General features: G+C 44.5%; 1 protein-coding gene across 1 annotated transcript in view; it reads right to left on the reverse strand.

The window, feature by feature from the left end:
• The window catches only part of LOC126191091 (UDP-glucosyltransferase 2-like), a 72,274-nt gene extending 59,347 nt beyond the window's left edge, over positions 1 to 12,927 (reverse strand). The window contains exons 1-2 of the mRNA XM_049931818.1: positions 12,884 to 12,927; positions 272 to 547 (exon numbers count right to left, since the gene is read on the reverse strand). Of these exons, the coding sequence (XP_049787775.1) occupies positions 272 to 547 (276 nt within the window). The 5' untranslated portion in view covers positions 12,884 to 12,927. The remainder of the gene's footprint in view (positions 1 to 271; positions 548 to 12,883) is intronic.
• Between the last annotated feature and the right edge of the window lie 1,366 nt (positions 12,928 to 14,293).

Consider the following 14,293-nt stretch of genomic DNA (forward strand, 5'->3'; position numbering starts at 1 on the left):
ATCAAAAACTTTGTCATATCGTGGAAATTTCAATAAACAATACAAAATTCTTACTCATTATCTGTGTTACTTCAAAAGAGGATCAAATAAGATCAAAATACAGGTATAGTACTGGAATAAACCAAGTTTAAAGGGCAATGTGCCTTCCATTTATTTTCTATTGTAAATGAGTGGTGAGTCATGAAAAAGAGCTAATTCATTTCAGGGAGTGAACAGTTCTGATCCAATCTCTGAAAAGAACAGTTTTGCCCATCTCTAGTAGACAACTCACGTAAGGCGAGGGGGCGCCGCCCTGCGTGGCAGCGGTGTCGAGGCTGATGTCGGTGTAGTTGGGCGGCGGCGGCTGCTGGGGGAAGTGCGAGATGACGGTGAGGTGGTGGCCGCGGTCGGCGAGCGCGCGCAGCAGCGGCTGCAGCACGCGGAAGTGGCTGGCCGAGCGCAGGGGCACCGCCGCCAGGATGCGGGCGCCGGACACGTGCAAGGCCGCCGGACTCAGCAGGGGCGCCAGCGCCAGAGGCAGCCACAGCCACAGCCAGGCCCGCGACATCTGCAACACCCATACCTGCCGTCTCTCCCACCTGCTGCTAGGCGCTCGCTCCTACACTACAAAACTCCTTTTCCTCCCTCATCAAACCATTCCCGTCCATCCTTTACTAACAGCTTGTTCACAGTCCTCCACCTTCTTCATCTCACATTCTTTTCCAAACTACTCCCCCACAACAATTTTCCTCATCTTCTTTTCACTTCCAATGACTTAGTGCTATGAAGTGTTTCGAGCGTTTGTACAATATCTACATCCAGTTTTCGTCGTGCTTTTAAAACAACAATAATTTACCTAAAGTCTTCCATATACAACAAATGTCTGTTTAAGGGGGGTAGGACGTCAAACGGGCTGACTTGGCGCAGGAGAGGCACCAGAGGACATTTTAATTTCCACTGCCTATACTTTTACAAGTAAATTCATAAAACTTTGTCAGAATGACCACAAAGGATTCAGGATTCACACTTGTAGCAGCGGAAGTTCAAAAACATAACAAAATAATTTTTTTACATGTGAAATTTCATCGTTTTTTCATTTAGTATTGGCTGCATTTGTTGCTATAGGTACACTTTTCTTCAGAAGTAAGAGAGACTGTTCGATGAATATTGCCCAGCATACAAACCATACTTACAGGTGTCTGAAACTCTACAATCTATTTAATTTATGAAAAAATGAATGAGCTGTTACGTTTTAAACTTTATATTTTGAAAAAAAAAATCAAAATTTGTAGTTAATTATCTCAATTTTTACCACAGTTTTTAATAGATTTGGAAAATTCTAGAGTTTCATACACCCGTAAGTATGGTTTGTTCAAATGGCTCTGAGCACTATGGGACTTAACATCTGTGGTCATCAGTCCCCTAGAACTTAGAACTACTTAAACCTAACTAACCTAAGGACATCACACACATCCATGCCCGAGGCAGGATTCGAACCTGAGACCGTAGCGGTCACGCGGTTCCAGACTGAAGCGCCTAGAACCGCTTGGCCACCCCGGCCGGCTAAGTATGGTTTGTGTGCTGTGCAAAATTCATCAAAGAATCTCTCTTACGTGTGAAGAAAAATGTACATATAGCAACAAATGCAGCCAACAGTAAGTGAAAAAAATGATGAAATTTCATATCTAAAAAAAATTACTTTGTTATGTTTTTGCACTTGCACTGCTATGAGTGTGAATCCTGAATCCTTCCTGGTCATTCTGACAAAGTTTTATGAATTTATTTGTAACAGTATAGACAGTAGAAAATAAAATGTCCTGTGGTACATCTCCTGCACCAAGTCGGCCCGTTTGACGTCCCTCCCTCCTTAAAAAATTTTAGAAACGTATTCTAAAATTTCATTTGAGTAAGCTATGCTTGTATGTTTTAAAAATGCAGAAGAGTGACGGCACACCACTGATGAACCAGGTTCCTCCTCCTGGGTGAAGGAATTAACAGTGATGAACGTAAACAGAACACATTTGCCACACAAAAATAGCTCGGACCAGCACTCAGTCATAAACTAACAATGGAAGCCCATCTCGTAACCACACACGAGGAGCTCACTGGAGTGTATCACTCTAGCATGGCGTTTGAATCCTTCCACGTTGCTCCACGTTCCACCAGTCAGGAGGCATGGCAGACGGGCCACGTGACAGCCTCCGGCGACTGCCCGCGGAAAGAATTACACTGTCTCGAGTTTCAGCTCTCCTACAGGGCAGGTGGCCTAGGCCATCTGCCGCACTCTACTAATTTTTAGGCCGTCAATCTCTGTCTTTGTTGTAACAAATGTCTGGCACTCTCTTTACCGTTCAGCTTCCGCACCTGTAATACCGCCGTTTCTTTAAGGCGCTCCGGAACGCCCTATACTTGCAATGTTAAAATAACGCTTATAAATTACATCTTTCCTCACAAAGTATTTGAGGTAGGAAGTTGAACTTTTTACAGATTATTTATTGGAATATGGGCTACAACTTAACACAGGGATTTTACAAAATTTTAGTTCAGTTATTAAAGATGATTTTTTTCAATTGTAATGAAAATTCACAACATTTTTTGCAATTTTTTTATTTATATATTACCCTGTCTCGAGTTTTTTGGAAAAAGGCTGTGTTAAATTATGCAGAAGGTACTGTGTAACATTTACTGAAAGTTTGAAACAAATATGTTTGGAAGATCCTTAGAAAACATGTAATTAGTATGAGAAAATAAAAGTTTTAGGAATCGAGCGACAAAGATTGGATTAACTTTTTAGTGCATTCCAGGTCCATAGGATGGATTATCTTGATCCTCTGCAAACTCCTCCTTCAGCTTCCTCTTGTTCCTCCTCCTGTTTACTCTTGCTTGTATTTCTAGACTCTTTACAGCCCTGTCTGCAGCCCGAAGGCGTTCCTTGTCTAAAGCAAGCATCGCTCGTACCATGTTAGAACCTATCTTCATTCCCATATTTCTAAATACCTTGCCATCATTGAAAGTCGCAACAGCAACTTTACTTTTACTCATTATTATACTTCAACAAAACAGAGACTCAAGAAACAGAATTAATTACGAATATTTTCGAGATAACGACAGAGTAAATAAACATGAAACAATCGACAATCACACAAGCGATATATATTGAACCATCACAGGTTAGCCACAACACATACTTTATCTCACATCACTAAAATGTACTTGATGAACACGGACGTTAATAATAACACCATTTGATAGCAGTTTAACAGCGCCACAGTGGGTCACGCCCATGTAGAACACACTTCAAAAAAAATTTAAAAGTAGTTGTAGTCTTCGGAATTGAATAAATTATATATCTATTAAAAGGTAATAGTCTGCAGATTCAGAAAACGCAAAAAAGTAAAAATTGAACTTTTCATGATTTTGAGCCTTTCCGGAGCCCCTTAAAATCTTTTAACTTTCTGCCACCCAATCCCGTTGACTATGCAACTGGCGAATGTAATTAGTACATCCATCCAGAAGGGTGCGATTGTAGGCCACTCCTGCAATAAACGCAGAAATTTTCTGTCAATGTATAGCATTTTATCGCCCCTGACATACCACATCTTCCATTCCATTTACATCCTAATCGTGCTATCCTATACAATATCATCACATGCCCTCAAGCCTAAACCTACACACTCATCACGCGCTGCCCCAACGAAACTGTAATCACGTTCCCCTACCAGAACTTCAAGTCCGTCTATATCCCTATCTATTTTTACAGTTTTTCTTCAGTCGTCATTGGTCCCGTTCTTGTTAGATCTGTTTCGAGCCGCAGCGATGGCGGATATTTGGTGTTTTGCCGGATTCCTGATATTCATGCTACAGTCGTGAAATGGTCGTACGGGATTATTCCCACTTCATCGGTACCTCGGAGATGCAGTGTCCCATCGCCACGTTCGAACTCACTCAAATATTGATAACCTGCCATTGTAGCAGCAGTAACCGATCTAAGAACTGCGCCAGACGCTTGTTGTCTTATACGGGGTGTTACAAAAAGGTACGGCCAAACTTTCAGGAAACATTCCTCACACACAAATAAAGAAAAGATGTTATGTGGACATGTGTCCGGAAACGCTTACTTTCCATGATAGAGCTCATTTTAGTTTCGTCAGTATCTACTGTACTTCCTCGATTCACCGCCAGTTGGCCCAATTGAAGGAAGGTAATGATGCAATTGTGCAATCACGTCATCAACACAGATTTTCTGTGAACGTTTGGGCAGGCATTGTTGTCGATGTCTTGATTGGGACCCATGTTCTTCCACCTACGCTCAATGGAGCACGTTATCATGATGTCACACGGGATACTCTACCTGTGCTGATAGAACATGTGCCCTTACAAGTACAACACAACATGTGGTTCACGCATCTTAGAGCTCCTGCACATTTCAGTCGAAGTGTTCGTACGCTTCTCAACAACAGATTCGGTGACCGGTGGATTGGTAGAGGCGGACCAATTCCATGGCCTCCACGCTCTCCTGACCTCAACCCTCTTGACTTTCATTTATGGGGGCATTTGAAAGCTCCTGTCTACGCAATCCCGGTACCAAATGTAGAGACTCTTCGTGCTCGTATTGTGGACGGCTGCGATAAAAACGCCATTCTCCAGGGCTGCATCAGCGCATCAGGGATTCCATGCGACGGAGGGTGGATGCATGTATCCTCGATAACGGAGGACATTTTGAAAATGTCCTGTAACAAAGTGTTTGAAGTCCTGCTGGTACGTTCTGTTGCTGTGTGTTTCCATTCCATGATTAATGTGATTTGAAGAGAAGTAATAAAATGAGCTCTAACATGGAAAGTAAGCGTTTCGGGACACATGTCCACTAACATCTTTTCTTTATTTGTGTGTGAGGAATGTTTCCTGAAAGTTTGGCCGTACCTTTTTGTAACACCCTGTATAGGCGTTGCCCACTGCAACGCCGTTTTCTGCCTGTTTTCTTACCTCTGTATTTCAATACGCATGCCCATACCAGTTCCTGTGGCGCTTCACTGTATTTCGCCTATGCGCTCTTCCAAGACATTTGCTAGCTACGACTGATATTGAAATGTCATCAGCTTGCTTGTTTCATCTTGATATTTGATACCTTTTCTAAATTTATTCTTGGTTTACGTTACTACTTGATCAGTGTACAGGCTGAATAACATCACGGTTGGTCACAGCCCTGTCTTGACCGCTCATGAACGATGATTGCCTTTCATGTTCTTCATCTCTTACAACTGCCGTCTGGCGTCTGTAGAATCTGTGCCGGCCGGGGTGGCCGAGCGGTTCTAGGCGCTACAGTCTGGAATTGCGCGACCGCTACGGTCACAGGTTCGAATCTTGCCTCTGGCATGGATGTTTGTGATGTCCTTAGGTTAGTTAGATTTAGGTAGTTCTAGGGGACTGATGACCTCAGAAGTTAAGTCCCATAGTGCTCAGAGTCATTTGAACCATTTACAATCTGTAAATAATCTTTCACTCCGAGCTTGTTGTTACTGACAGCTACAATAACTTCCCTTAACTCAATAAAGAAAACATACGTCAGTAACCTACCGCGTTATTAAAGTCACTTAGTCGCCTGAACAACTTTTTGTGTTGATCGCGATATCACTCCCATAAAAAGAATAAGCCATGTTTTTCACCTTCTGATGTTGAATCGTGCGAACAAATTGAGGAGCATGTGATGCCCATTTTGTTGCGTTGCCTGGGGACGTTCGTGTACCTCAAGTACTATCTGCGAAGCTCGTTCAGATCACAGATGCAGTGACATATTTGAAATCAGGGATAATTTTCTTCTAGGCTTTGATGTACTGTTGGGTAGAAGAAGTTCACAGAAGTTCTAAACTGGTGTACCTCAATTACCTGACCGTTAGGTTTGTAAATGAACATGGTCTCCCTCCTCATGCCATGTACAAGTTAATGTGCCTTAACAAAGATTATAATTTACGACAATGTGTGGCCGCAATATTGTTTTCGTCCACATTGCTACAAGGTGAGCGCAACAGTATTTCGGTGCTGCCCCACAATATTACTGATGTAGGAAGCTGTTGGAGGTAGCTGCTGAGGTATGCCAGAGATATTGCCGACGTTGTCCACCAAGGGCCGTACCTACCTCTGTTCTTGTCTGTAGACGCTTCCCTCTCACTCTCCGAGCTTCTGCTCTTCACCACAGCGTCAGCGCTGCAATACCAAGTCACGTAATGCGAATGGGGTGCCAACACTTTTTCGCTTCAGTTCGAGAGATGGTGCGTGGACGTAGAAGCAGTCCGTTTGTTTGTACTTTACAAGAATGGACAAATGGGAAAACGAGAGAACTATGACTTTCGTAAACGACGTATGTAGATCTAGGTCAGAGCTATGGAAGACAGGGGTAGTATACACACATCAGAAAAAGGTATGGCCACACCTCGGTAACGAGAGTTCTGGAACCTGTGCAGAAAATTGGAATAGAGATCGACTTGAACATCATTTCCGCCCTTTTTATTGCTCATGAAAAGCACGCATTGCATGTTGTACCACCATACAGCGAGACCTTCAGAGGTGGTGGTCCACATTGCTGTACACACCGATACCTCTAATACCCAGTAGCACGTCCTCTTGCATTGATGCATGCCTGTATTCCTCGTGGCATACTATCCGCAAGTTCATCAAGGCACTGTTGGTCCAGATTGTCCCACTCCTCAACGGCGATTCGGCGTAGATCCTTCAAAGTGGTTGGTTGGTCACGTCGTCCATAAACAGCCCTTTGCAATCTATCCCAGGCATGTTCGATAGGGTTCATGTCTGGAGAACAGTCTGGCAACTCAAGTCGAGCGATGTCGTTATCCTGAAGGAGGTCATTCACTAGATGTGCACGATGGGGGTGCGAATTGTCATCCATCAAGACGAATGCCTCGCCAATATACTGCCGATATGTTTGCAGTATCGGTCGGAGAACGGCATTCACGTATCGTACAGCCGTTACGGCGCCTTCCATGACCACCAGCGGCCAACGTCAAATGGTTCAAATGGCTCTGAGCACTATGGGAGTTAACTTCTATGGTCATCAGTCCCCTAGAACTTAGAACTACGTAAACCTATCTAACCTAAGGACATCACTGCCCGAGGCAGGATTCGAACCTGCGACCGTAGCAGTCGCGCGGTTCCGGACTGAGCGCCTAGAACCGCTCGCCACCGCGGCTGGATGCGGCCAACGTCGGCCCCACATAATGGCACACCGACACTGCACTCGGTGTACAGTGTGTCTAAGGCGTTAAGCCTGACCGGGTTGCCTCCAAAAATGCCTCCGATGATTGCCTGGTTGAAGGCATATGCGACACTCATCGGTGGGGAGAACGTGATGCCAGTCATATCCCCTATGTTTTCTCATGTATCTAGTTGGCGATACAAAGTTCGCTTTATTCACGTGTAACCTTCTTCGTCGTGTAATTTTCACAGACATTAGTGTATAGGACTGATAGCAGTGTCACAGTGTATACTGTGTGACGTTCAATTATGTGGGAGTTCGTTTCTAGAGATGGCTCCAAAGGTAAATCACCCTCTAATTCGCTAAGGAAGGACTGTCGTGTTCAAATATTCTTTCAGATGCTGAATACTGTACTTTATATTTCGTATACTGACTCGCATAGATGTTTATAAGGGAAATGAGATTAAATTCGTAATTTGTAAAGACTTTTGCATGATAACTAATATTCCACCAATCTCCACCATTGTCAATCCCACAAAATAAATATTCTAATTAAGTATTTTAACGTAAGATAGTTACGTTATTTATTTGTTTATTTCAACACAAAAATAGGGAAATTCTGAGCAGCGGAGGTAGGAGAAAGTGTCGCAGGTATGAAAACGTCGTACCTAATGACTGAATGTCTACTTGCTATCTCAAAATTGAGGTCACTTCGACGCGAAGTGATTGTTCATTATTATCGCACATGCCGGCCTGTAGTGAGATATGTGACCGTAAATAGTAAAACGGCTAAGTACGTTAACATCCTGAAAGGAGGACATTGCATGCGCATGCGATACGGTCAGCGAGAGGATAACTTTGATAAAGCAAGTCATGTGTAACGAGAGTTTCTCAGATAAATGCACAACAAAATTTTGTGCTGTCAATGGGAGTTTAAGGGGTAGAACAGAACAAATATTTTTCATTTTTTTATTGCCTTAAAATGTGCCTTAGAGAGTATATTTTTAAGACCATTCGTATAAAGTGTGTCGTAAATGCTAAAATACGTTAAAACCGCGATTTAATGCGTAGAGGTCTGGTGCACCAGTATGCTCGAATGCAACCGATGTATTACTATAATACACCGAAGCGCCAGAAAATCTGGTACAGCCATGCTATTTCAAATACAGAGATATGTAAACTGGCAGAATACGGCGCTGCGGCCGGTTCAAAATGGTTGAAATGGCTCTGAGCACTAAGGGACTTAACATCTGAGGTCATCAGTCCCCTAGACTTACAACTACTTAAACCTAACTAATCTAAGGACATCACACACGTCCATACCCGAGGCACGATTCGAACCTGCGACCGTAGCGGGCGCGCGGTTCCGGACTGAAGCGCCTAGAACTGCTCGGCCACACCGGCCGGCGCTGCGGCCGGTAACGCCTATATATATATGAGTCGGGCTCAGTTATTAGATCGGTTACTGCTGCTACTATGGTAGGTTATCAAGATTTAAGTGTGTTTGGACGTAGTGTTATAGTCGGCGCACGAGCCGTGGGACACAGCATCTCTGAGGTAGTGATGAAGTGGGGATTTTCCCGTGCGACCGTTTCACGAGTGTACCGCGAAAAATCAGGAATTCTGTAAACATCGAATCTCCGACATCACTGCGGCCGGAAAAATGTCCTACAAGAACGGGACGAATGACGACTGAAGAGAATCGTTCAACGTGACAGAAGTGCAACCCTTCCGCAAATTGCTGCAGATTTCAATGCTGGGCCATCAACAGGTGTCATCGTGCGAACCATTTAACGAAACATCGTTGATATGGGCCCTCTCGTGTACCCTTGATGACTGCGCGGTACAAAGCTTTACGCCTCGCCTACGCCCGTCAACACCGACATTGGACTGTTGATGACTGGAAACATGTTGCCTGGTCGGACGAGTCTCGTTTCAAATTGTATCGAACGGATGGACATGTACGGGTATGGAGACAATCTCATGAGTCCATGGACCCTGCACGTCAGCAGGGAACTCTTCAAGCTAGTGAAGGCTCTATAACGATCTACATCTACATCTACATCCATACTCCGAAAGCCACCTGACGGTGTGTGGCGGAGGGTACCTTGAGTACCTCTATCGGTTCTCCCTTCTATTCCAGTCTCGTATTGTTCGTGGAAAGAAGGATTGTCGGTATGCCTCTGTGTGGGCTCTAATCTCTCTGATTTTATCCTCATGGTCTCTTCGCGAGATATACGTAGGAGGGAGTAATATACTGCTTGACTCTTCGGTGAAGGTATGTTCTCGAAACTTTGACAAAAGCCCGTACCGAGCTACTGAGCGTCTCTCCTGCAGAGACTTCCACTGGAGTTTATCTATCATCTCCGTAACGCTTTCGCGATTACTAAATGATCCTGTAACGAAGCGCGATGCTCTCCGTTGGATCTTCTCTATCTCTTCTATCAACTGTATCTGGTACGGATCCCACACTGCTGAGCAGTATTCCAGCAGTGGGCGAACAAGCGTACTGTAACCTACTTCCTTTGTTTTCGGATTGCATTTCCTTAGGATTCTTCCAATGAATCTCAGTCTGGCATCTGCTTTACCGACGATCAACATTATATGATCATTCCATTTTAAATCACTCCTAATGCGTACTCCCAGATAATTTATGGTATTAACTGCTTCCAGTTGCTGACCTGCTATTTTGTAGCTAAATGATAAAGGATCTATCTTTCTGTGTATTCGCAGCACATTACACTTGTCCACATTGAGATTCAATTGCCATTCCCTGCACCATGCGCCAATTCGCTGCAGATCCTCCTGTATTTCAGTACAATTTTCCATTGTTACAACCTCTCGATACACCACAGCATCATCTGCAAAAAACCGCAGTGAACTTCCGATGTCATCCACAAGGTCATTTATGTATATTGTGAATAGCAACGGTCCTATGACACTCCCCTGCGGCACACCTGAAATCACTCTTACTTCGGAAGAGTTCTCTCCATTGAGAATGACATGCTGCGTTCTGTTATCTAGGAACTCCTCAATCCAATCACACAATTCGTCTGATAGTCCATATGCTCTTACTTTGTTCAGTAAACGACTGTGGGGAACTGTATCGAACGCCTTGCGGAAGTCAAGAAACACGGCATCTACCTGTGAACCCGCGTCTATGGCCCTCTGAGTCTCGTGGACGAATAGCGCGAGCTGGGTTTCACATGACCGTCTTTTTCGAAACCCATGCTGATTCCTACAGAGTAGATTTCTAGTCTCCAGAAAAGTCATTATACTCGAACACAATACGTGTTCCAAAATTCTACAACTGGTCGACGTTAGAGATATAGGTCTATAGTTCTGCACATCTGTTCGACGTCCCTTCTTGAAAACGGGGGTGACCTGTGCCCTTTTCCAATCCTTTGTAACGCTACGCTCTTCTAGAGACCTTCGGTACACCGCTGCAAGAAGGGGGGCAAGTTCCTTCGCGTACTCTGTGTAAAATTGAACTGGTATCCCATCAGGTCCAGAGACCTTTCCTCTTTTGAGCGATTTTAATTGTTTCTCTATCCCTCTGTCGTCTATTTCGATATCTACCATTTTGTCATCTGTGCGACAATCTAGAGAAGGAACTACAGTGCAATCTTCCTCTGTGAAACAACTTTGGAAAAAGACATTTAGTATTTCGGCCTTTAGTCTGTCATCCTCTGTTTCAGTACCATTTTCGTCACAGAGTGTCTGGACATTTTGTTTTGATCCACCTACCACTTTGACATAAGACCAAAATTTCTTAGGATTTTCTGCCAAGTCATGTGGGGCGTGTGCAGTCTGAGTGGTGTGGGACCCCTGATACGACTCGACAGGTGACAGGTGACAGGTGACAGGTGACAGGTGACAGGTGACACACGTACGTAAGCATGCAGTCTGTTCACCTGCATCCATTGTGCATTCCGACGGACTTGAACGACGCCAGTAGGACAGTGAGAAACCCCACACGTCCAGAATTGCTACAGAGTGGCTCCAGGAACACTGTTCTGAGTTTAAACACTTCCGCTGGCCACCAAACTCCCCAGACATGAACATTATTGAGCTTATCTGAGATGCCTTGCATCGTACTGTTCGGAAGAGATCTGCACCCAGTCGTACTCTTATTTATGGATAGCCCTCCAAGATTCATGCTGTCAATTTCCTCCAGCACTACTTCAGACATTAGTCGATTCCATGCCTTGTCGTGTTGCGACACTTCTGCGTGCTCGCGGGGGCCCTACATGATATTAGGTGGCTGTACCAGTTTTTTTGGTTCTTCAGTGTACAAGCCAATGCAGTAACTCGGCTTGTAAATTAAGCTATCATTTTTCCATTGTTCCCATAGCCTGCGAGAATATACACTGCTAAAACAACATGAGCGTAGCCCACCACGCAGCTGAATTCCGTTCACGATGTTGCGAGCACGTGATGTGGTAACGAAAGTACGCAAGCGGAACAGAGGAGAGTGGCGAATCATTCTAGCGACATTACGAATCGGAAATGAGGGCGTCCACAGACTTAGATGACCGGGACTAACGGTGTGTAATTACGGTCCCGTGCCTGCCATCGACATTTTCGACGAATTTGGTCGGTTGTTCGCGCTCTACTGTCGTGAGCATCTGTGGAAAGTGGCTGAAGAACGGTGAAACCACGAGTAGGCGAAAAGATTTGTGTTCGTCCACGTCTCATGACAGAACGCGTTGTAAAGCAGGAGATGCGATTATGACGACATCGATCAGAGCTGGTGCAGGTACAGATGTTTCTGAGCACACTGTCTCTGGCGTACATTGCCGAACATGGGGCTCCGTATTAGGCGACACAGGAGATGAGGCATAATCGCGAATTGACCGTCTCGTCAGATGAATCACGTTTCTAATAACACCAGGTCGACGATCGAGTCTCGGTACGCCACAGGTGAACGGCTGCCCCAAGTGTGCACCGCGCCGCGGACACAGGTCGCTGGGGGACATTCATCTGGGTTTTCTTGTAACCTGTGGTAGTAAACGAGGACACCGTGACAGCTGTGAACTATATATTATTGCGGACCACTTGCGTCCGGTCCTGCTTGAAGTCTTCCCCGACCACAAAGTAATCTTGCCACAAGGTAAATATTCGTGTCAAAATCTCAGAATCGTGCTAAAAGGTATTGAGGAGCATGACAATGAACTCACACCAACGTCTTGGCCACCAAATTCGTCTGATGGGAAGCCGACGGAACACATAAGGCACGCTGTCGGATCCCAGCTACGCGCCCGCAAATCACCGACCCCTAATCTCCGGGAACATCTGGTTCCACGTACCTCCTCAAACTTGCCTAGTACTCGTCGAATTCACACCACGCGGGATAGGTGCTGTATTGCGTTCCAAAGGCCGATCAATACGCTATCAAGCACGCAGTCATAGTTTTTATGGCTGACAGTTATGTTTCAAACTGATTTCGGTATTGCTCAGGAAAAGTGAGATCTAGACCATGCGCTGGTAGATACCATAACTACACTATTTAACGCTGCTATCTATACGCTGCAACGCACTTACCGCTAGTAAAAAGACATTAACCGCGCATCTGAACAATTCAGTGCGACCTCAAATGGACTGTGTGGAACAGTGTGAAAGCCTCTGTAGTCTGTAGCAGTCACATAACAGGTCCAACAATGACTGGAGGTGAAAGAGACTGGAAGCAGTACTTACCGTGCTGAGGCGATGTGTCGACAGTGGAAGCAACCTGGTGGGCGGCGAACGCCAAGCGAGTGAGGCGCTATCTGCTTAGAGCCTGCACTCGACAGCGACGGGACTGTTATCTAGACAATGCAATGCTGTCCCAGCTAGACGATGTTGGTGCTTGTTACGGCCGAAATGGAACACACCGCCTGCGCAATTACAGTAGTGCGTGCACCCAAACCAGGAAAAGGTGACGTATTCAGTCTGGTGTGCTTTTGTACATTTTAGGGAAGCATATACCCGTAGCACATAACCGTCTGAGGTGAGTGCCAAATTCAACGGCTGAAGTTATCTGGAATAAAATACTATAACTTATACAGAAAGAAGTCTTCTTTTTTTAAGAGTCGAAGTACATGAAAACAAAGCTTTAGTAGAGAAGGAAATCAGATATAGTTACACAATATCCCCCCACGTTATTTAATCTGTACATAGAGCAAGTAGTAAAGAAAATAAGGAGAAATTTGCGACAGAAAAGTACAGGGTGAAGAAATATCAACTTCGAGATTTGCTGATGATACTGTAATTCTGTCAGAGACGGCAAAGATGAGTTTAACAGAATGGACAGTGTTTTGAAAAGAGCGTCTAAGATGATCATCAACAAAAGTGTACTGAGTATCAGAATGTAGCCAAAATTAGATCAGGAAATGAAACACAGCAACGGGTGAATGTTTCCTTTTTGCTATTCCACAGCAAAGTAACTGACACTGGCCGAAAGAAAGAGGATGTAAAATACAGACAGCTAGTATCAATAAATATTTAACTGACATACAGAAACTGTTAATTATTAATGTAAATTTGATACGAGGTCTTTTCTGCGAGAAATTGTCTGTATCGTTGTCCTGTTTGAAACTGAAAGGTAGACAGCAAACAACTCAGACAAGTTGAGATTACAGTGTTATGAATTGTGGTTTTACGGAAGAAAGTTGAAGACTGGATGGGTAGATCGACTAACTAGCGTAAAGATACAAGTCGAATTGAAGAGAAGATAGCTTATTGACTGAGTGCGACTAAAAGATGGAATAACCTGTATAGACGCATCATGAGGAATCAAGAAATAGATCATAATGGAGTGTTCTGTGGAGGGAGAGTGTGGGGCGGTAAATAATGTCAAAGTCATATTCGGCTTTCTTGGTTCTGGGCCTGTCTTCTCTGCATGTCTCAGAATTTAGATGTACACCATCGGTGCGCCAAATTCTCACTGAAACTACTCAGATTCCAGTCGCTCTACTCCAGCTTTCTGGTCTCAAAGCAGAATTCTTTTGTTGTGTTCGCTACCTGGAGTGCATGCAGTTTGCAGCACACATAGCATGATTACTCACAGCACCTGTCGATGATGAAGTCAGTAGCCGAAACCCCATAAGAATGGAATCGTGTACCTTG

Source organism: Schistocerca cancellata, chromosome 6, assembly GCF_023864275.1.
Source record: "Schistocerca cancellata isolate TAMUIC-IGC-003103 chromosome 6, iqSchCanc2.1, whole genome shotgun sequence".
Lineage (NCBI taxonomy): Eukaryota > Metazoa > Arthropoda > Insecta > Orthoptera > Acrididae > Schistocerca > Schistocerca cancellata.